The sequence below is a fragment of the Nyctibius grandis genome, chromosome 6 (genome assembly GCF_013368605.1).
Source record: "Nyctibius grandis isolate bNycGra1 chromosome 6, bNycGra1.pri, whole genome shotgun sequence".
NCBI classification, from domain to species: domain Eukaryota; kingdom Metazoa; phylum Chordata; class Aves; order Nyctibiiformes; family Nyctibiidae; genus Nyctibius; species Nyctibius grandis.
This window is the reverse complement of record NC_090663.1, coordinates 87,833,182-87,855,964: the sequence shown is the minus strand read 5'-3', so window position 1 is coordinate 87,855,964 and position 22,783 is coordinate 87,833,182. Positions and strand designations below refer to the sequence as shown.

The following is a 22,783-nucleotide window of genomic DNA, read 5'->3' as shown; positions in this document are numbered from 1 at the left end:
GCCAGCGCTCGGAGGGCTGGGGCGGGCTCGTGAGGCTCTGGAGGCTGAACAGCTTGTTTTGGAAACCCCCAGAAAGCCTGCCCTGCTGAGAGAGGGAGAGGCGGCGCTGCACGGTGTTTCTGAGATGTAATGGATTATCAGCCTTCGCTCTTGTTGGGTCTCTGGCAAAGCACAGGCTGCTCGGTCCTTAATCTTCCGTGTTTTGTGCATCCACGGGGACTGTAAAATACTGCTTACTTACCCTTTAGCCTTGCTAGCTCAAAGACATTAAGAACTTCATGAGCCAGATCTTCGGCTGACATAAATCACTGTTGGTCCATGGACTTCTGTGAAATGTCCAACTTGCATCATACCGAGGCTTGGCTTTGCATGCGGAGCGGCGCGGGGAAGGCATCCTGACATGGATGTGTCAGGTCAGAGCACCGTGCCCGCAGGAAACCATCCAAAGGCAGCAGGAAATGGGATGAAATGAAAGCTCTCCGGCAGGCTGCCTTTGACTGTGAGTTTCCCAGCTCCTCTTGCAGAGGGAAGAGCCTTAAGATCCTTTCTGGAGCAGCCAGTGTGTCTGACTCACCTACATGGCCTGTGAGAGCCACATGATCCTTGTTAGGTCATTGGCTCAGTTAAAAAAACAATTCTGTTGTGTTTGTGCAGCTGAAACTTTCAGTCACTGGTAGACTAAGATGTGCAGGTTAGGACTGAGTTCTAACCCCATGTAATTTTGCATGAGGAACTCTCGACAAATTAAAATCAGGCAACAGAGCAGTGACTGCTGAAAGAGAAATGTAAATAAGATGGTCAGCCTAAGAAATGAGACCGTTACTATGAGAGGAAAGAAAAAAAAAAAGGAGAGCATCTTGGGAACAAATGGTAGGGTTCCAGGTAATATCCTCTAAAGTGCCCCATAAAACATTAATTTAATAAAAGCCACAAGGCCATGACAGTTTACTGCCAGTCACAAAGCCATGCTGACTCGTGAATAATTTATTTGGCAGGTGATGGGGGAAATCAGTAATTTCTGGGGGATTGTTGTCTTGGTAGATTTCTCCCTCTCTGACCACTTCCATCACAAGCCAGAACTGTCAGATTCTGCAGGAAACATGTTGGGTTTTTATTGTCATGAGGCATGGGGCACCTCTGATCTGTGTTTTATCTTTCCACAGTTGGACAGTCTTATTGACTCATTGCTCCTGTGACTGATGTTGTGATGGGAGACAGGCTGGGGAGAGCTCTAGCACACTACTTGGCTAGTAAAATGGAAATTAACATGTTAGGAGAGAGAACTCTGAGTCTGGTCCTCATTTGAAGTCTCCCGAGGTCCTCATTTGAAGCCCTGTGTCTTGAGCTTCCATGTGTCGTACTGGTGAATGCAGGCTGCTGTAAAGTAAAGCTGCTCAAAGTAGATGCTATTAAAGCAAAGCACTGGGCACACAAGTGGTGAAAAAAAGAATAATCCATTTTATTTCAATTCCTCTTAGTTGCTTGTCACATAGTGCTCGTGGAGAAAACTCCCGAAAGGAGACAAAGAAATAGAGGGTAGACATTTATTTTAAAATATACTTACAGGATAATTTTGGTTTATGCAGCTTGTCACATGACTAGCATTTTTATTCACAGAAAATTCACGCATCCTTTTAGCCTTCATATGGTATTTTAAGAGTATTAAGTATGTTTGAGCTCTCCATGAAAAACCTGAAACCAGACAGAAAAGAAAGATAATATTCTTGCAGCATAAAGTGATGCTTTCTACAGTGCCTCATGTTCACTGAGAAGGATCCAGCTTATGCTTCGAACCAAATGTTTGCTCTATATTTAGTTTTGCAAAGTCTATTGTAAATCAGTGCGTTTTGGTGGTTACCACGTGCACAGTCCCAGAGCAACAGTTTGGATCTATCGCAGCCGGGTTCTAACGCAGAGAAAATGGCTAACGTGAATGGCTGGAACGGGGATTGCGACAGCTTTCAGCTGGCTATTGACTTAGAAACATGCTCAACATTCAGCACCCCTGGCAGAGGTTTATTAAAAAATAAAAAAAAAAGGATCCCAGGAGGTTCCTGGTTAAATCTCCTCAGAGGGATACTGGACACACACTGACTTAATGGATAGGTTGAGTGTCAAACCCCAGCGGGGAAGCGGTTTAGGGGACCCTAAGAGGGAAGCTGCCTGCCCTCCCCAAGCACGGAAAGCTGAGAGAGCCACGCGTGTTGTTTTAATTAGCCCTTTTCATTGTCAGCGTGGAATAACATCTTCCTAGCGTGTCGCAATCAGTCCCCTCGGCTCCTGCGGGCTTTGAAACTTTGCACAAACAGAGCTGAGCCCGGGCAGGCCGGGGGACGTCCCTGCTCCCCAGGACCGTCCCTCGGGTGGGCTTCCCCCGGCCCCGCGGCGCGGCCACCCCCGGCGCCTCCGACGCGCTCCCCTCCGCCTGTCCCTTCCCTGCGGCGGCAGCGCGGGGAGCGGCGCAGGCCGCGGGGACGCCATTGCCGGCGCCGCGGGCGGTGAGGGGGCGGGCCGCGCCGCACAGCCGCGGAGGGGCGCGCCCGGCCCCGGCCCCCGCCTCAGGCGCCGCCGCTGACGGGCGGGGAGGGCCGGGCCCGGGGCCGGGCGAGCCGCGGCGGCGGGCGAGGGGCGGCCACTTGAGCACCGCCCGCGCCCGCCGAGCGGCAGGACGGCAGCGCCGGGCCCCCGCGTCCTCTCGCCGCCGCCGCCGCCCCGAGGCCCCATGGCGGGGCCCGTGCCCCGGGGGCGCCTCGCCCCGCGCGGCCCGGCGCTGCTGCTGCTGCTGCTGCCGCTGCTGCTGCCCGCCGCCGCCCCAGCCCCGGAGGGGCCGTCGTGCCACGGCGCCTTCGACATGTACTTCGTGCTGGACAAGTACGGGGGGCGCGGGGGGGCGCCGCCGCCTTGCTCCGGGCGCCGCTTTTGTTCGGGCAGCGCGCGGGGCTGAGGGGGCCGCGCTGAGGGGGGTAACGGCCGCGCTGAGGGGGCGCCGCGCGCGCGGGGCTGAGGGGGCCGCGCTGAGGGGGCCGCGCGCGCGGGGGGTAACGGCCGCGCTGAGGGGACCGCGCTGAGGGGACCGCGCTGAGGGGACCGCGCTGAGGGGGGCGCCGGGCTAACGGCCCCCCCGGGCTGACGGCCGATCCGGGCTGACGGCCGATCCGGGCTAACGGCCCCCCCGGGCTAACGGCCCCCCCGGGCTAACGGCCCCTCCGGGCTGACGGCCGCCCACCGCCGCGGTGCGTGGGGAGCCGGGGGGCTCGGGGTAACGGCCGCCTCACAGCGGGGAGGCGGGCGGGAAGTTTTGTGGCCTCGCTGAGGGGAGGGCTGGGTTCGATCCCCCCCCCCGCCCGCACCGCGTTCGTGGAAACGGTGAAGTTCGCGGTGAAGAGGGTTTAAGTGAAGGGACATGGACCGCCAGTGCTCGGGGGGACGTTGGTGAGGCAGCCCGAGCGGCCGGCGGCATCTGCCGCCCCTCCTCCGCCGCGGCGGTCGGTGTGTGTGCGGGGAAGTTTGCGCCGCGCGGATCGCCACCGGCGCCCTGGCGGTGCGGGGGAGCGGGGACCCGCGCCGCTGGGCCTCGCGGAGGGGCTGTCGGGGTGTTTTTCACTGCAGGGTGCTGTTTGATGTATGCATTTTGCCATGCCTTAGCTCGAGAAACCGTGACAAAAGTCACATGCGAGCACCGCCGTGAGCGGGGGTGGTGGCAACGTGAAGTAATTAGAAAAAAAAATAGTCCTGTGTCGTGTAATTTCTCACTGAGATTGTCACCTTACCTTCTTCCCTTAAATAAGGCCTGCTGATGTGCTTGTGTTTTCCTTTCAGGTCTGGGAGTGTAGCACAGAACTGGCACGAAATATTTGATTTTGTAAATCAGCTGACAGAAAGATTTGTGAGGTGCGTTTTGCTCCTTGTGACTTCTGTAATACTGGGATATGTTGGAAAAAAAAAGCCCATGCTTTTGTAAGCGCAGTAGATAAGTTTCACAAACATGTCCAGAGATTGGCTTCTAGCGCCCAAATTGCTGGAAAATGTTGGAAACTTTTACTTCGTCTCATGTTGGGAGCTCAATAAAAAGGTGGTAAAGATGCATCTTTAAATACTTAATCTCTAAAATTACTCTCAGATGTGATTTAATGATTTTTTAAAACTTTTTTCCATAAACCACGTGCCTCATTTCTGATAGAGTACTTCGTGTATATTGCTTTTAAACACCTATATAAAGAGGGCCATGGGAATACATGTCTATATATATGTAAATATATGGTGCAGGGCAAAAGGAAGGGAGTATCTTTCAAGCTGAAATGTACAGGAAATTTACGCCATGTTAACACTATATTTGTTGCACATATATGTAATCAACTTTGTAACTGGCTAGCCGTGTTGTCTAGCAAGTGCTGCTGCCACAGAAACGGCTGTTGTAAATACTGGCTAACAGTACTCTGTACAAACAGCTGGGGATTACTGGGATGCAGCATTTTGCTTTAATAAAAATCAAAACACCATAAAACAAAGGAAGCCCCCCCCAAAGACAGAGACATTGATGGTGTGGTAGTTTTTACTAAGAAAAATGAAGTGCAGTGGGCAATTACAATCTTGGCTTGCTAGGAAAGGGATACAATTAGGCTTGCATGATTAAATATTGCTTACATTCATCTTGTAAAAAGAAAATCTATGACACAAGCTTTTGAAAGTTATTTTGTAAACTCCAGAATAAAAAAAAAAAAAGAGCCTGAGGGTACTAAAGCAGTGCTTCTTTTCAGTGAGTGGTGAAAAAATACATTTGCCCCCGCTGAAAGGGTGGTGCTTGTGCAGTGTAACTCTTTCAGTTCATCATCTTTCACAGCCAAATGACGCTCCCTTTTGCAACAGTTGTTGTGTAGTGGTCTGGCTGCATTAGCTGAAATAAAGCGAGTGAGTTGGCAAGTCACTCTGCTGACCTTTCACAGCGAAGGAGGATCAGTTATGGCGCAGAGCCAGCCAGTCCAACCTGTCACCATCTCGCTCCATGTCCGGGTGCTGAGCGCTCAGCCTTCCGTGGCACAAACCCTTCACAGCACGAGGGTTGTTTGGGCTCTCGTGGGAGCCTGAACAGTACATCTCCCCACGTTTCCCTGGTGGGGCTGGCGTGCCCCTGAAGGCTGATGAGGCTTTGTCCTGCCTTCAGGCCTCAGTACACTTTGAGAAGAGGGCATGGAGTCCTTTGACCTTGCCATTTCTTAATCTGAAGAGAGTAGTTGTGGGAAGGAGGCAAAGAACCCATTGGTAGCAGTTTCCTTCACTCCTCACCTGAAGAATTAATTCATGGCAGCGCATCTGCTCTCCAGTTTGATTGTCTGCAATGTGCATGTTTGCAGTAGTAGCGCTGCATGCTGCTTGTCTGGGTTCCGAAAGGCCTGTGCCTGGCAGCGCTGTCAGGTGCGTTCATACGATCCTCCTCCGTCGTCACAGGGTCTGAGTGCTCAGGAGTGGAACAGAAAGGGGATGTCTTGTGAGGAGGACAGCTTTGTGGTTGTCCTAAAGACAAGTTAGTTAAATCGTAACTTTGAGGTTATTACGCACAGAGAGTTGCATCTCAAAGAGGGAAGTCTCACATTACTTGGACTAGGTGGTGATGTAAACCAGAGACTGGGATTGCAATGCGTGGGTTTTGTTTGGCAACTGCTTGCAGCAACTAAGACGACTGATAATCCCATGGTTTAGATTATAATTTAATGTAGAGCAGCTCAGATTTTTCTATTCAGAGCCTTAACAGAGAGACTGCAAGACTGGATCTTAAATCTGAGATCTGTGCAGTTCTGTGCAAAGAGTTGCCCAGTACTTACGCTTCCATGATGTCAATAATTCTAAGTTGCATCATTGACATAAGTGAACTGAAAATGTATGGTCATTCATCTTTACAAGTGTTATGTCTTTACGAACATTAGCCTGATTATTTAATGTTGATACACATATACAGTGAAATATAAAATTACTGAATATATTGAAATTGTCATGAAAAAAATTAAAAGCATGTAGGAGAGATGTTGTTACAACTTACCTTAGGACTGTCTTGGGCTTCCAGAGCATGAGTTCTCATGCATTTTCCACTGACAGTTGGATATAATTCCTCATAATCTTGATGGAAGAGACAGGTGTGCTTCTTCAAAAAAAGATTGAATTCCTTAATAAAATAAATTCATACAGTATTGCTTTTTATAATGGCGTTTCCCTGGATACTTTTATGGAAGTTGATCTTAAGTGTCTCAACTCTATGTCACCAAAACAAAAACATATTCTGAGTTTGTCATGCTACTTTTTTAGAGATGAATCAGCTGGAAGGCACTGTTTCTTTCTCTTCATCTGTCTAAAATGTATTTTTTTTCTCTTTCCCTTTTTTAAAAGCCCCAAGATGAGATTATCGTTTATCGTGTTTTCCACCCAGGCACACGTCATTATGCCATTAACTGGAGACAGGTTAGTGCTCTGCTTTTTTAATTCTCCCTCTCCCTTCTCCCCGCCAAGAGCTCTTATTATATCAGAGGGAGAGCAACAGATACTGAACAATAACTGATACCTTTAAGTGGTGGCCAGTCTTGAAGCCTCTGTGCAGAGCTGGATTTAATTTTGTGAACATATCAATGGACAGCCTAGTGAAAAAGGAAGGAAAAGAACAAGGGGAAATAAATTCTTGATGTGTGCTCTGCCACTGCTTCGCAGAACAGCTACAAGTAATGGTTCCATCTCTGCGTGACTCTGCATCTTCCTTGGCACAGCGGGAGAAGTGATTCTTGATTTACTTTTGCAAAGCAATGTCTGTAGATAAGTTTTTGGTATTTTTTCATATCTAGGTAAAGCATATGATGGTAAATTAATGTTTCCCGTAATCTCGTGTAAGGTAGGTGTTTCATTTTGTATTTTCAAACCATGACATCAAAATCGCTTTTAGACAGTGGAGTTGGTGTCACCTGAAAGGTGTGAGATCTTTCTGGCACTGTGATGACGTATAGATGTGCCTGATCTCTTCCTTTCACTTGATGTTTTCAAAGGCAATGGGATTCGAGGCTGCTCACTCTGATTTCTAAAGCAATTAAGGATTGGCAGCTAGGACAGGTCAAGGATAGGTGCAGGGAAACAGAAGGGGAGAACGAGGTAGCGAAGAGATTCTTGCAAAATTAACTACTAAAATCAAAGGAATTGGAAAATGTTCTTGTGGAATGGGTCCTTTCAGCAGAGGACAGTCGCACTGTCATCAGAGTCCTTTAGTATCCTTTCAGCCTGGTCAGAACCAACACGACCTCCTCTCTCTCTCTCCCTTCTGTCCAGAAGCTAACCACGCTGCACAGCATTTTGCATTTTGAACACGTGGATAAACCATTTAGGAATCATTTTAATGAACTGTGGCAGGGTGGAAGTGAGGTAGTTTTCCTTTCTGCTCCTTTTAAAGAGTCAATACTACATGTGGTCTGCCATAGTCAGTTTACTCTGTGGGGTGTGTTTTTTTTTTTTTAAATGATACATAATAGCAAGTACAAGACTTAATGAAGAGACCTGCCGTTGGCAACAGACAAATGTGTCACTCTACAGAAATGTACGCTGACATCCTAGAAACAGGGTGTCTGAAGACCCAATTCTAAGCCCCTCCTGTTTTAGCATTTTAAAAAGTGGTCTGACTTGAGAACAGCCAAGTTTTCGCTTCCCCCCACCCGGACGTGGATACCAGATCTGCTGTCTGCGGGGAAAGACAAGGTTTTAAGCCATTTTTCCAGATGGCTTGAGAGAGGTCAGGGGAGGACACTTAAGCCTGTTCTGTGGACTGCTGAAGTCAATGAGATCCTTTCTCTTGATTTCAATAGGCCCTTAATCCCTTGTCAGTGGCCTGTTCCTTATCAAGCGTGGAGAGTCAGCCCTGATAGCACGCAGACCACTTGGAACGCTTGGGCAGGACTCCAGAACCCTGCCATGGAAACACAAGCGCCTTTTTCATACCACGTCTGTGGTACTCTAAGCCATGGAAAGAAACATGTTTTTCTCAGAAGCCTCGTTTAAAGCATAGGAAGAACCTTCTTGAGTTCTAGTGAGTTCCTTTGTGGGACTTTTCTTTAGTGCAAGGTTTGCTGATGCTTTTGTGAGTGTGGTACTGGAAAGGAAATTACTACCCTTATTGTTTAGGAGGAATTATAAGGAGAATGAAGGAGGAGACAGTAGTAACTGTGACCACATGTACATAGGTAAGAATGGGACAGAGACAGTTAGAACAGCTGTCCTTTTAAATATTAAAATAGTCAACAGAGGAACTGACTTAGCATGTCTAACTCCCTTTGTTCCAAACAGAAGATGAGGATGCTCAGTACAGTGCAGTTTTGGGGATGGGTGTGTATGTGTGTGTGATTATGGGATATTATGGCCTTGGTTTTTTTATGTGCGTTTTGGACTTGCAGGGATGTTTTTCCCTAATTCGCAAAAGTCAGGAAACCACAATTCATTCCCAGCAGTTAGTTCAAAGCAGAGAAGTCTTTTTTGTTTTGAAAGCCTGAGGCTTCTAATTGTTTGCACAAAGTTCTTGCTGGTTTTTACTGTATAATAAAGCTGTGGATACAAAGAAACTCTCACCATACCACTGTAGCCCCCAGATTACCAAATATTTTCTGACTGTGAATAGTGCTATGTGAATAGCTGGAAACAGAAGTCACTGTTAACCACAGTACACACACTGCTATTATAACTACGTAGAATAAAAATAACACCCACATGGAAAAGACTTCTCACAATGGTTATATCCCATTTTAGAGATACACGTTTCCCCGTGAAGTTGAGCTGGAAACTATATGCTAAGTGGTAAACAAAGATTTGTGCGTTCACATTTGCAGCTCAGTTTTGCTGCTGGTTTTGAGAAGCGAGTTGTTTGCAAAAGTGGATACACTTACCAGTATCATCCAGATGGCACAGTATCTTCTGCATTCTCTTGTGGCCAACTGCATGCTGGCCAGCAGAATTTCAGGTTTCTGTCCACTGCTTCTGCAGCATTTGACCATGGCCAGGACTAGTCCTGCTGACTCTGCTGAGGTGAAACTCCTGTTGAAGGTAAAGAAGGATTACATTAATGAGGGTGGAAAAACAGGACTCTTAGGTCCCTGGCACATGACCAGCTGTACCTTACTGTTTTTGTCCAGTCTGGGGGAGTTCACTGACTATTCCTTTGTTGCACAGAGACCTCTAGTCTAGCAAGACATTTATGGATTTTGAGCCTCAGTCATGTGAGCCAACCCTGTGCTTTGGTGCAAGAAGCTTGCCAAAACAGAGCCATCTGCAGAGAGCGTGTTCTCTCCTGTAAACTCTGGTAGTTGGCTTGGCATAATTCAAACTCGGAAAGGCACATAGTTACATTTAGACCTAAAAGTAAATCTGAATAGTGGAGCATGCTCAGGTGAGGAGAGATTGCTATATTTTAATTTATGTTAAATTGATTTCTTCAGTTGTTTGCAAAGCGGGCTGCTTTGTAATCTCTCTTTACTAAACATTTTCAATTCTAAATTTGGTTCTGCAGTGCCCTGCTTTGGGGAGGCACTGAAGGTACAAGACAGGCTCAGGGTAGACTTGGGCCTGTGCAGGGAGCAGTGTTTGTAGGTAGGCCCGTATGCCTCAGAGCAGTTGGCACAGCCTCCCTTGCAGCAAACAAGCCCTCGGCTGTTGAGGTGTCTAATGCTGCTGGAAGGTCCTGCTCTCCCAGACAGAGACAGCAGAGTTCTCCAGAGAGGTAAGAGCAGCGGGTGCTGCAGAAGCTGCCGCCGGAGCCTCTCCTGTCCTCAGCTGGGCTGGGATTTCACCTGCAGCCCTGTTCATGGACTAGCTAAAAAGAACCCACAGAGCAAAACGATGGAGAGCTTGTGGCCATGGTTGTGTTTGCCTGGCTGCTGCTGGAAGAACTATCTGAAGTGGCTATAAAGCTTAAAAGAGAGGACAGGCAGAGCGGCTATTAAAAACTAGATGTGCCTTTTCTGGAAAAATGGATGCGATGCAGCACATGTGCTGAAGGGGGAAGAGATATTAAATTTGTACTCATTCAGCCCAAACGCAGACAGGCTGCAAGTTGCTGATTTTGTTTTGCTTTTTTCACCTCCCTCCCTTGTCTAACTTAAACCATAAAGCCAGTGGCCTTTCAGCCTGTATCACCGTACAGAACTGTACTGCAGCAGTGGCCAGACACCCAGACTGAGGTCATGGCTCTGTTATTTCAGGACAGCTGAGTTTTAAAACCAGACCTTCTCTGTGGATTTTTGTGGTTACAAGAAAATATGACAGAAACCAGAGAAAGGAGAGTTTTGAGAGCACTGAAGAGCAGGAATGAGGGCTTGAGTGCTACGGCTGGGTGACTACAGAGAGCCCTGTTATCAAAATGATTCAGGCAGACACGAGCTCCTGTGCCCATCCTCCAAACCAGCTGGGTGTGAGTTTTAGCGTGACAAAACTAACCTCTCTTGCTGTCTGGTGGGGCTCATTTGCTGGGGCCCAAAGTCCTGCACCCATATTGGCCTTCTGACATCACACCAGGGCTCACTCGTACCTGAGCAACTCAGAGCATCTGGCTGGGCTGTCTAGTACAGATGTGCCCCAAGGGAAAGAGATGGTGACTGATTAAATGCAGCTAAAAGAGCTCACGCTGCCAAAGATTTTCCTGGAACCCCTTGTAGGCAGAGGCCTGGAAACACCAGAGATTTCTGTGTGACCGGGTCACAAGGCATTTAAGATAAATAAAACTGAACTGATCGTACAAAAGCTATTTTTACAAAATGAAATCTGTTTCAGAAAAGCGGGACTTCAGTTCCTGCTTGTTTCTTGGCAGCAGAACGCTGACGCCTGTGATGTGCTGCCACTCATTTCTGGCAAGCACTAAGTATGTGGTTTATAATCTGTGCTCATACATAATCAGTTTCAAGTTGTTTCTATAGATGCTGAATGTAAAATATTTGGATCAAACAGATTGTATTATCTTACATAACTTGTTCTCTTCCATATATCCACTGCCACATTTCTCTCTTTTTTTTTCCTCCCCCTCCCCGATTGTATCAGTTGATCCTGTGATTGGGAGCTTATTACAGCTATGGATTGTACTTTGGAACAGAGCTTCTAAACATAGAGGAAGCCCATCCGTGGAACAAATGACTAGTGGGTGGCATTCAGGCAGAGCGGCATATGCATCCTTTCTCATTTTGTGTGCCCTAAGGAAAGCTTTCACGCATCCTGCAATGTATTTTCCCTCCGTCTCCTCACCCCTGCTGGTTTCCTCTTTGTCACCTATATTTGTTATAGTGTTCTATATATTCTGGCCCAAATTTTGTCCCTACTTAGTTTTCACTTGTCGTTTCCTAGAATAGCTTTCCATGGGCTTAACTGGAACTTTGCTTGCATAAGAATTAAGAACCTCCAGATTTGATTCTTCCAGTAAAGTCTCTCCACCCTTTTTTCCCCTGCTCACACTGATTTCACTGGGAATAATTCCTTTTGTGCTACCTACCAGCTTCTCCAGTCTTACGGTCATAGTTAAGTGAGCATCTTGCAGTCAAAGATGGATTTATTTATAGGCCCCTGAGAAATCATGGCACAACCTTATCCTCCTGTTAAATATAAGTGAACTGTGACCTCTGTGATGTCTCATCAAAGGTCACACGGAAAGGTAGTGACAGCCAAAAATTTAAAAAACTATCCTTAATCCTAGTGCCTTTCCTTGGATACAAGAGGTGTCGTGCAAGTGCTGCATTTGCCTATTATTGATACTTATTTTTTAAGGGAGAAGATTTTAATTATTGCAGTTCTGTCCTACCCCATTAAATAGCTGCATATTGACCTGGAAGATTTCTCTAGAAATAGAACTGCTGTTTTAGGAGATTACTGTTTTTAATTGCAGCATGATTGGAAGTGAAGTTGGTTTAATTGAGCAAAGTACACTTAATATAACAGAATTTCCACTGGGCTATTTGAGGCCGAGGCGTTGCCACTTCTTTGGAGTATCTGCTCAGTCTGAAACATTTTACTTGATTCTAGCTCTTTGACTCACTGAGGCATATTGTGTTATTTAGGTCTAAAGTGTATGTTACTGCAGGGCTACTTCCATTGTGAATCCAAAATCTGTCTCCACGTGGTATCTTAGCTAAATGCTATATTTTACAGATTATAATTTCAGATCTGCTTTATGACAAATACTAATTTTCCCATCAATAAACTATAAACCCCCTTCCACACTTCAAATCATGCTAACAGTCTTTTACCTTTTTGTTTTCAGAGCGAAAATCAAGAAAGGTCTTAAGGATTTGGAGGAGGTAAAGCCAGCAGGTGACACATACATACATGAAGGATTAAAACAGGTAGGTTTTACTCATCGTCCTGGAATCAAAATATCCTCTGTTCTCACCCTTTGGATAACAAAAACAACCACCTGTAACAGAAATGGATTGATTGTATGCCTCAGTCTGTTACACTCGAATATTTTTGGTTTGCTAAGTGGTCCCAAGATTGCCCAGATACTGTGCAAATCCCACGCAGAAGATCAGCCGTCATAGAAAACTGCCACATGGAATTTCTGTCACTTGATCCTTTGCAACAGAGAGCAGTTCTTGGTCATGAATTTAACAGCTAACACAGCATGCCAATTACATGGTAAATAGTCAGGACACAGCCTGGCAGGGCTGTGAGTCTAACAGTGCCTTCTAGAGCATGTGCTTATGGAGAGTTTACTGCACAGATAAGCATTTTCAAGACAAATGGTCATAATTCTGGGCTATCTTAATTCTGGAGTTCCCAACTGCTTATATTTTCTTGAGATGTACAGTTAAAGTGTACTTTGTGATTTTGCAGAAAGACTCAGGCCCTGAAGGTGAGGGATGAGGTGAGGATCTAAGCTTTCACTGTTATGGGTAGACTTCCTTTATGCCTACGGAGCTTGGTTTGTAATTCTCATCTGCTGATGAATGATTTCCTTATTAGTAGTGAGTTAAAGGGAGGCCGAGGACTGTCACGGGAGATGGGTTTGAAGATGAGGCTGAGTACTGTTTCAGATGCTATATTCACTTAGAAGATGCATCTTGGTTAAAAGTTCAGGTGTAGTTTTAAGCTGGGTAAATATTTTTTGTTTTCAGGCAAATGTGCAAATTGAGAAGCAAGGAGCCTCGAGGTTTTCGAGTATCATCATTGCCTTGACAGATGGCAAGCTAGATGGTCAGATCCCCTTGTATGCAGAGAAAGAGGTGAGTGCTAGGTGAAACTGCGTGTTATATTCTGAAGAGCTTGGGTGTTGCCTATTGAATGCAAAAATGCTTATTCCTCTGTTCTATTCTGGGGCAGGCAAAGAAATCCAGAGAGCTGGGAGCTAGAGTTTACTGTGTTGGCGTCCTTGATTTTGTACAAGAACAGGTAAGAATGTCACTATTTTAGATTACTAGGCAGTACCTTGTCACAGGGTTTTATACAGTTAATGTTAAATAATATAGAAATTAATTTTACTTATATTAGGCAATATAATGTCTTCTCTGGCTCAGGAAGCAGACACTCAGATGTGTACATAGACATAAATAGAATGTGTGGGTGTCATTTTCATTGCTGAGAACACCCGACAGGAATACCCTTGCTAACTGGTAGCTGCCAGCAAGAAAAGATGCAGGCAAAACCCCTTTCATTAAGGTGGCAACCAGATTAGGCTACAGGGCTTGTGAACAGAGTAGCTATAGACAAGCTTCAAGCAGCGTGTTTAACGGCCTTGGGATAAGAAAAAGAAAGAAGGATCCATGTCCTTCATGCAAAGGCTTTTTAATGGAAGGTAGAGCAAACGTGGAAGGTAATTCTGGAAAGAGTTATGAAATCACTGCCAAGATACAGGCCCTAAAAGGTTTCTTTAGTGTGGTGGTTTGACACTATGGCTAGCCACTAAACCATTCTGTTAGCTGCAGTAAGTTGTAGTAGGTCCTCCCATTTAGAAAAGTCATAGCTAGCTGTGAGGGAACTCAAAATTTTCCTTCTCTTTGCAGAGCTGATGGATGTTTTAAGGGTGAAAAGCAGTGGGATGAATTTAGTTTGCCAGATGATTCACGTGTTTGCATGTGTTTTCTCTCCAAAGCTTGAAAAAATTGCTGACACGAAAGAGCAAGTCTTCCCTGTCACTGGAGGGTTCCAGGCACTTAAGGGGATAATCAATTCTGTGAGTATCAGGCAATAAGCTTAACATTTCCTCAAGATTACAGCATACCGTCCACTCCCACTTACTTTTCCAGGCAGAACTGGTTCCTAATCAGTAATTGCAATATATTAAGTTCTCTCCTCCTTATCTTAGAGATGCAGTTCTGTAAATTAACATTACCTGCCACTCCTGCAATTATTCATGCTCAGACCTTGTGTGGAGTTTGAGGACTCCATACAAATGTGGTGAGTTTGAGGGGGATGCACTGAGGAATGGCTGCTATAGGTTTAGTCTGAAAAAAATAGAGACTGTTACTCCAGGAGAGTTGAGAACAAGTGGTTAAAATCATGAGGAATGAGTGCAATTTAGGAATTGCCCAAATCTTCCTATACAGAGAAGCATTCTAAATACATACTTTAGCCTTGACTTTAACCACTTGTTTTCCCAGTAAGCAATAAGACTTTCAGTTCCTTGTTTTCAGCATGCCATGAGAAACTCCCATCAGTGAGATGAGGCCATTCAGCTGATTTGTCTGATTTGCAAGAAGGGATCAACAAAAGAGGAACAGTTTGGTTGCGATCAGTGGTTTGGCAGTACTTCAGCCGTGCGTCAAGAAAACGCGTTTGGCTGTGGGGACCTAATTTATTTGCTTCATCTTAAACTAAAGGCTGTGTGGTTTACGCAAGGTTAACAGTGCTGCTGCATGTAGGCAGCACTATGGAAAAAAGCTTATGTCAGAAGTCGAGTCAAAACCAATAATGAAATCCTTTTTCTGAGAGAGATCCCACTATAATTCATTTCCCTTTCCTTTTTTTTAAATAAAGGATACTACTCACACATACAGGATATTATGCAGTCATGAATTTATCACTTCCCTTGAATAGTGTGGTTTTTTGTGGAAGTTAATGTCATAATGAAACAACTTATTTTCATTCTTGTTGCTTAAAGTAAGTGTAATGTCAGAATCTTCCTTGCACATTGTAAAGAGAGATAATCAACACCTTCCCATGCAGTAACATCTATTTTTCTGAAAAGGTAGTACACCCCATGTGGTACTGCTTTTTAAAAATCTCATTCTATGCCATTTTAAAGACTTGGAAGAATCAGTTATTCTGCTAGGGTGAAGTGAAGCAACATTGAAGCCACTAGGGATAGACTTATAAAATAAGAGCTGAATGTTTAACCCCGGTTGATTACGTTAAGTTTCCAAGGATACTGTGTTTCAAAATGTGTATGTCAAGACAGAACTAGATAAGGGACTGAAGACATTTGTGTTTGGAGTTCCCCCTCCAACAAGGGTCACTGACCTGCAGATTGGACCCTGCCAAGGAGTCTGGTTTCTCCACTCTTCTTGCTCTTTGAGGACACGGCAGGAGTACAGTTGCTTGAGATTTCTGAAGAGCTCAGCTTGAGGAGTCTGTAAGTCAAACATGTGGAAGATTGGCATAACGGGTAGGTTGTCCCATTATCCCCCATTCTCAGCCAAGGTATTTTCGAGCACTCTCTGGCTAGTCCCAGTGCCACTCTGCCTCTTTTGTAACTCCCAGGAGCTTCCAAGCTCTTTGTGGTCGGCATGAGGGAAGCTTTTCTGATAGGATTTGGCAGATGGCGTTTGCACAAGCCTCAATCCAGCTTCTTCTGGCACTTGTGAAAAACCCAAGTGTAAAAATCCCAGATTTGTGCATGTCATAGCTGTAGAGCGAGTAAACACGCACATAATGGCTGCACCTTGTTTTGAGATAAGTTTAGCACTGACAGGACTGTACAGAAAAAGCAAACTTCAAGTACACTGTTCTACAGCTGAAATGCGTTGTCTGCTCCTTTAAACTGTGACTGAACTCCTGAACTGTTTAGGGTTTTATTTAACAGACCGCAGCTGGCAGAGACATTTCAACACTAGTCTTACTGCATATTTCTGTCCATAAAAAGACTCTTCTGTTGTGGCTGTCGGAAAATGCTTTGCTGATAAAGGAGCACGAGCAGGCCTTTCTGATAGGAAACATATCAACTAATTTCCATCTTACCTGCATCAGTCTCATTTACTGGGATAAAGGATCAAACAAAAACAGTTAGTGCGAGTGATTTGATAGCTCCTGAGAGCTTTTAGAGGCTTGAATATTGTTTACAGCTTTCTGAAAAGCACCAAATCTAACCAGAGCTTCATTGAGCTGTCAAGGCATTTGAAACTCTTCTTTCTCTTTTCTAGTAAGCACATTAAATGTATTTGTTGGAAGCAGTGGGAGAATGGTACCCTGCCAGCATCCCCGTTTTACCACAGAGCATAGATGGAAGTATCCATAGATAGGGTTTTTTGGTTTGTTTCGTGTGGGTTTTTTTTTGTGTGGGGTTTTTTTTTTTTTTTTAATGCGTCTGTGGTGGCTGTATCAACGTGATTTTTGGGTATGCTGTAGTTACAACTCAATTTTCTGTGAAGGGGTTTTGACTGATTGTGACAATTCATTCTCGTTGCATTAAAAATGATAAGCAGACTTAATTGAACATGAAATAGTCACAGTTTCCCTTTTTATTCACAATTATAAATCCATTTCAGTTTGCAAGTTAGCTAGACAATACAGGCTCAAAGAGACACTCTGTTATAAAAGGGAAAGCTAATTTCAAAGCAGATGAAAATGAAACACCCACATGCAGAAGTATTGCTCAAAGTGTGGTGTCAAAGGAGCAGTTGGGAAACCCTCCGTGAACACTGTTGAACACTTCTTGTTTAGAAAAAAATATACTGTTTACAGAAATGGGAGTGACCCTGCAATTAAAACCCTCAAGCAAAACTGCAACACGAAACTGTTCAGTAGGAGTGATCGGAGGAGCTGCTTGAAGCCTCTACTACATTTGTCTCTACCAGACTCAGCAGTGAAATTTTTTGGCTGCTATGTTGTTATACTTGCAGAAAATTCCAGGAGAGCTGATCAGTTAATCTTCATTAACTGGAAAAAAAAGCTATAAGCTTTATCACAGAGTATCTGTTAGTACCTGCCTCTGCAGTTGTTTAAAGTCTAAGCAATTATTCCAATTTATTTTATTTGGACAGATACACAAAATACATTTAATCATGGTGAGGGATTAACATTCAAGACAGCTGAGATTAGCATTTACAGAAAACCTAACTCAGATGTTGAAAAGCTTGAATTGTCTTTTGGCCACCTCCTTAGTTCAGTTAAAATCCCAGTGATGTGAGCAAGGATTTAAGCACCACCGTGCTGTGTCGTGTTTCTGTTGAATAATATCAACTAATGATTCAAAACTGTCCAGACCTCTGCGAAGAGGCGACTGTTTTGTGAAGTTTCCAGCTCTTCTGGCATTGCTAGCATCTAACTTTACAAAGCAGTAACTAAACAGCATTGTCAGGATAAATAAATCTAAGCAAAAGTCTAGAGCTTGAAAGAAAAACGCTGAAGGCAAGTTGTTATGCTATCAGGAACAGTTTACTGATGTAGCCTGGCTGATAATTGCATGGAGTGTGGCCTCAGCAAGCCATCGCAGTGTGAACTGCAAGGGTTTGGGAGTGCACAATTTATATCACCCTGTGACAGTTTAGTGCTATGTAAGGAAGTGAAACCCTTTCTTCTTTCCCTTCCTTTCCTATGTATGATTTATCTTCAATATTTTTTTTAACCAATTGATAAAGAACCATTTTGGAATTTATCATTTAGATTCTTAGATCTGAGTCCGTCTGTGGACATTTTTTCATGTTTTGCCCACTTTTGTGGCACGTTTCTATGCATGTGGTTTGCACAGCTCAGCAAATCTGAATCGCTTTTATGCGCCACATTCTGAAAAACAAAACCAGTGCAAGAACCCTCCTTCTCCCTTTGCTTAAGCAAACACAAGTCCTGCTAATTTGTGAGTGAAAGTTGTCTGGTTGTCTCTGCAGGCAGAATTGGACAAGGCTGGTGCCTTTAAAAGTTACATTAGTGGAACTCACTTTAGAGTGTGTGACAGTTCTAAGTAGACTTAAACACATTTTTATACTAAAGTGATTTGGCAGCACTTAATATAGGAAATTAAAATGTATCTTGTACTTAAGAAACCCCACAAAAACTTACCAGGTAAGACTGCAGGAACTGATACATGCAGAACTTAGGAGGAAGTAGTCAGTTTAAAAAAAGTTCAGTCTAGAATTTTTTTATCTTTATCTGTTGCAAGATTTCTTAAGAATTCTACCTGAGAAGGATTAGAAATAGAATTGTTAAGCTCTTTTTTGCTTGTTCATTTTGCAGGTGCTCAGGTGGAGTTAGTTAGAACCATCAAATATGTGTACCTAAGAACAGTAAAAGTGAACAAAGAATTAAATGCATCTAGATTGCTTTAAAAAACCATATTCATAACATACCCAGGGGCAGGCTCTTGCTAAAGCAGTATAAGCAGGTAGTGCTATAAAAATCTTACTGCCTAATTGTGAAAATTCTTTCCAGTTTGCACTGGGCTAATGGTGAATTATCAGACACATACGAATCAACCAACATCTCCCACTGTTACCTGCTGTAAGGCAACAAGACAGGTTGGCAGAGTTCATATTTATGGAGAGCAGGAAACTTAACAACTGCAATGGTTAGTGCTCCAAGGTTAGACATCCTGGTAGACGTACAAAATCTCTAATGTGAACGTTTACTGAGCCTCTTCTGTCTAAACTGCTTGTGTCTCAGCGGCCAAGTTGCAAGCAGCTTGGTTACCGAGTAATAATGAGGGACTGCATTATTTTGAAGTAGTCAATACTTCTGCCCTGAGCCAGCTCAGCTCACCAGAGCTGAAATTCCTCCTCACTCTACCTTGTTTAGAGTATGCTGAGTCTGCTCCCCCCTTTTTCCTTAAATGATGTCCCTCAGCTGCACATGAGGGGAGGAGGGTCAGCCAACTGACTGCACGCTGTTAAGATTTTTCAAGAGCAAAATCAGCTTAAACAGTTCATTATCAATTATACATCAACTTAATTGGATCATTTCCTGTAGGAAGAAAATACGCTCCGTTTATGCACTGGGAATCCAGGAAGCGAACTATTAAACATTTAAGGAGGTAGGGGGAGGAGAAATGCAACAAGTTATCATTAAAAGAATTATTCTGATTAAATCAGTCATCCTCTTTAATCCCCTTGGATGGTCTAATACTCAAGCTGCACTGGGTGCTTGAGAACCAACGTTGTGCTATGTTTTCCATGTGATTGAGACTGAGTAGATAGTTTTGGGAATTACTGCATGTAGTTGTTAAAAGGAATCAATGGCCTGGAATAGAATGCTTTCTGCTCTACCCTTCACTGCTGTGCAGCCCTTAATTTGACATTCTCTGACATATTACAAACCAGATAATGTTCTCCTGGAGAACAGAGAGCTTGATAAGCCAGCAACCTAACTGACATGGTTCCAGTTTGTGTGAATGTGCATGTGCCTTGTGATTTGGATTTGACTTGTCAGCTATCCCTGCATGACTATCAGTTCTGTTACATAAGGGATGCTGTAGAACTTGCTTAAAACGAAGCACTCGCAAGTCCAAATGAAATCTGGTGGTGCCTTAGCGTTAAGTTTCTTTGAGCCAGATTTTCCTTACTAATTAAAAAAAAAAATAGCCACAACAACTTTTCTCCTGTTACAGAAGGTAACAGTTTGTCTTGATTCTTCTTTACATTACTTGATAAGTAATGGGTTTAGGGTTGTTTTTAGTAATTTGGGAGTAAAGGCTCTGATGCTGTTAAAATACACATTTTGTATGACCCCCAGCTTTGTCATCTACATTTACCTTACTCAGTGACTGCAAATGAGGTACTGCTTAGACACTGTACAATTAGAATATTCTCACTAACCTGACCCTGCACCAGGCTTCTCTCTGAGGGTTATTTTACGCAAGACCACGTGTCTCAGGGATTTTTTTCATTTAGATAGGGGACAGGACAACAACCTCCCCCCTAGCCTTTTACCCTTGCTTTTTGTCTAAGGCACTGCTGAGCAGTGTCAGGAGGTAGGCTGAAATTGGCAGGGAGCTGTAGTTTGGAGCACAGATGTTTGGCAGCAGATAGAGGTAGATCCCATTAGATATTGACTGCTGTGGTTCCTTCACTGTGACTTTGTTGGAGAGGAGCATCAAAATGGTGTTCCCTATGAAACCATGTGCTTCATTCCAAGTTACTTTGAATTGATTGTCTTCCATCTAGTGGGAGGTGGTCCTTTTGCCTCATTGCTTTCCTTACAGATTAGCACTGGGGAAAAAAAATGGGAAATGATAGGGCTTGCTTTAACACATGTGATCTGGGACTGACCCATAGATACAGTATGGAATTTCATTTTGCATTGGGATCCCATGTTTTGGGGTTGGTTTCTTTAATACTCTTTTTTTCAGTAAGTTAGATCATAATGGCGTGGACCTTGTGACACTATCTGATAGAATGGAATATTTTACTTTGGAAACAAGAAATTAACTTAAGGAGTTTAAACATAAGTTGCCATATGGAGAAGATGGTCTGTCTGGAGCCTGAGGTGTGCTGTGAAGGTGCTTCTGCCCTAAAGATCCTGAGTATGATTAAGGTTACTCAAGTGTAATCACTGAAATCAAGGGCTCTGCTTATATTTATTTTTCTCTTGTAACTTACTCCAGGTCTTTCTCTTTAAAGCTTAACTCTACCACAGCATAAGGGGGCACAACTCCTATTCAGGTGAAAAAAGCAACAACTCATGAAAGAGAGAAACCTGTAATGATACTGGCACACATGCAGCCTAAGTTTTTCACCACCCTAATTTCACAGGGTGGTGAAAAACTTAGGAGAGTGAGCATTTCATTCTCTAGAACAAAAATAGCCAATGAGTCCATTAACACCAATTAAACATCTCCTGCTTTACTTGCATTTCCTTTTTACTGCCTCAGCAATAGTGGAAAAAAAAAGTTTTAAGTTACAGGAAAAAAAAAAGAGTAAAGCTACCAGTAGTACTTCTAAATGACTCATAGAAAAATAAAAACACATGAAAACATTGGTTAAGCCCAGTCCTGATTCAGCCAATCAGCACAAATGAAGTAAAATAACTTTAGGAACTAAACTAAGCATACATGTGAACCCAGTTTTGATAGGTTCTGCTTGACTCACTCTGGCCAGACAGGCTGCTAGCCCAACCTAGCTCCAAATGACTAAACCAAACACTAGTACAACACTGTTTTCATTACACGTTCTTCTGAGGAGTTTTACAGCTCCAAACTAGGAAGAAGGTCAAGAAAGTATTAACTTACCAGAGAAGGGACTAACTCAAGAGCATCATTCTGCAGGCTCAAACAGCTTCATACAGCTCCGACCAGACTGTCTAGACCCCACTTATGCCCTCTGCTACACCCCTGCACCCAAGCAGCTCTGTTCCTGTCCACCACTTAAATAGCTGCTCCCCAAGCCCCAGTTGTGCAGCTGCGTGGCATTCCCTGATCAGCACTCAGTGGGAACCAAAAGGTGTAGGCAATCCCTGATCAGGAAACAGCAGACAGAACGTGAGTGTTACAGCTGACAATCAACAGAGGTTTTGCCCATGTGCACAGATCCACCCAAGACCAGTAATGCTAAAGGCAGTTTTAAATGCTCTTACATTGTCAGGGCCCTCTCAGACACTGATCTGTAAGTTAGCTGTAGTGTGTGCCATCTTCCCTTCCTGCCCCCCTTCTTTCAGTACATTTTATCAAATTAAGCATCCGTGTTTTGCAGTAACAATTACAAGGTTGTAGGTGGCTAACTTGAGCATGCTTACCACTATATCTTGATCAAGGGTGGAAGCAAAGGAGATAACAGCCCTTCATGATGGAGGTTTCATGGTTAACTGAGAGGTGCTTGGCACAGTACACGCAGAAAAGCACATCCCCTCTGCGTGTCACACTATGAACATAGCTTCTCCAGCTTTAATTATGTCTGCAGTTTACCATAGTTCCTAGCTCTGCTTTCCTTGGGGTTGGTTATATTGTGCTCACAAGGTGTTGTGTTTACAGCATCCCTAGAGAAAACGAGGAACCCCACATTGGAAGGGAGAGAGGAAAGAAAAGGGAGTGGAAATCTCCACAGAAAAACCAGTGTTTTGAGTCTGCTGTTAGACTAGCATTTAAGGGTTTTTTTTAGTGCTGTTTTGTCATCTTTCTGAATTGTGCAGCACACATTTTGCAGCGAGTGTACACATGACTGGCTGGCAGTGTACCAACAGGCAGCGCTCCAGGCGCTAGCTCGGAGTGCAACGAGCAGGAGCTAATACTGCTGTAGATGTATTTTTGCACACAGACTGTGGAAGTGATTATCTTGCACTGTCAGCAAGTTCTGCACATATCTTCCTAGACACGAGTATAGCAAATAAGATTATTTTTTAAAAGCTTACATTTTTTTCCTCTTTAAAACTTGGTTCTGGAAATTGCAAGTTAGATGCATTTGTTTTATTACAGCACATACACTTTTGTTCACGGAAGCATATTGCCTTCCCCTGTAGAGAGTCAAGCCAGCCTGATTTGGGATAGACTTCCAGTGAGCCATGATGTACACAAAGGTATGCTTGTTTGAAATTGAACTGTAGGGAGTGAAGGCCGCCGACTCTGGACATCCTTAGTTGCAAGAATTATTGAGTTCAAAAATTATTAGCATGCCAAGTCTGATCAAAATGTGTCAAAGAACTCTCTTCCTCCAGCAGT

At 44.2% G+C, this 22,783-nt stretch overlaps 1 protein-coding gene and 2 long non-coding RNA genes across 3 annotated transcripts in view; 1 reads left to right on the top strand and 2 right to left on the bottom strand.

Moving 5' to 3' along the window:
• The first annotated feature begins 2,721 nt into the window (after positions 1 to 2,721).
• ANTXR2 (ANTXR cell adhesion molecule 2) overlaps positions 2,722 to 22,783 on the top strand; it is a 91,365-nt gene continuing 71,303 nt past the window's right edge. The window contains exons 1-7 of the mRNA XM_068402749.1: positions 2,722 to 2,871; positions 3,820 to 3,891; positions 6,379 to 6,450; positions 12,254 to 12,335; positions 13,107 to 13,214; positions 13,312 to 13,380; positions 14,081 to 14,161. Coding sequence (XP_068258850.1) covers positions 2,723 to 2,871; positions 3,820 to 3,891; positions 6,379 to 6,450; positions 12,254 to 12,335; positions 13,107 to 13,214; positions 13,312 to 13,380; positions 14,081 to 14,161 — 633 coding nt within the window. The 5' untranslated portion in view covers position 2,722. The remainder of the gene's footprint in view (positions 2,872 to 3,819; positions 3,892 to 6,378; positions 6,451 to 12,253; positions 12,336 to 13,106; positions 13,215 to 13,311; positions 13,381 to 14,080; positions 14,162 to 22,783) is intronic.
• Positions 4,539 to 8,989, bottom strand: LOC137664580 (uncharacterized). Its single transcript, XR_011048357.1, has 4 exons — positions 8,901 to 8,989; positions 6,551 to 6,623; positions 6,035 to 6,136; positions 4,539 to 5,511 (listed from the first exon to the last, which is right to left on the bottom strand). It is a non-coding gene; the product is annotated as an uncharacterized lncRNA (long non-coding RNA).
• Positions 12,283 to 22,783, bottom strand: part of LOC137664579 (uncharacterized) — a 32,031-nt gene continuing 21,530 nt past the window's right edge. Inside the window, exons 3-4 of the long non-coding RNA XR_011048356.1 lie at positions 15,448 to 15,557; positions 12,283 to 12,406 (exon numbers count right to left, since the gene is read on the bottom strand). This is a non-coding gene — a long non-coding RNA (uncharacterized lncRNA). The remainder of the gene's footprint in view (positions 12,407 to 15,447; positions 15,558 to 22,783) is intronic.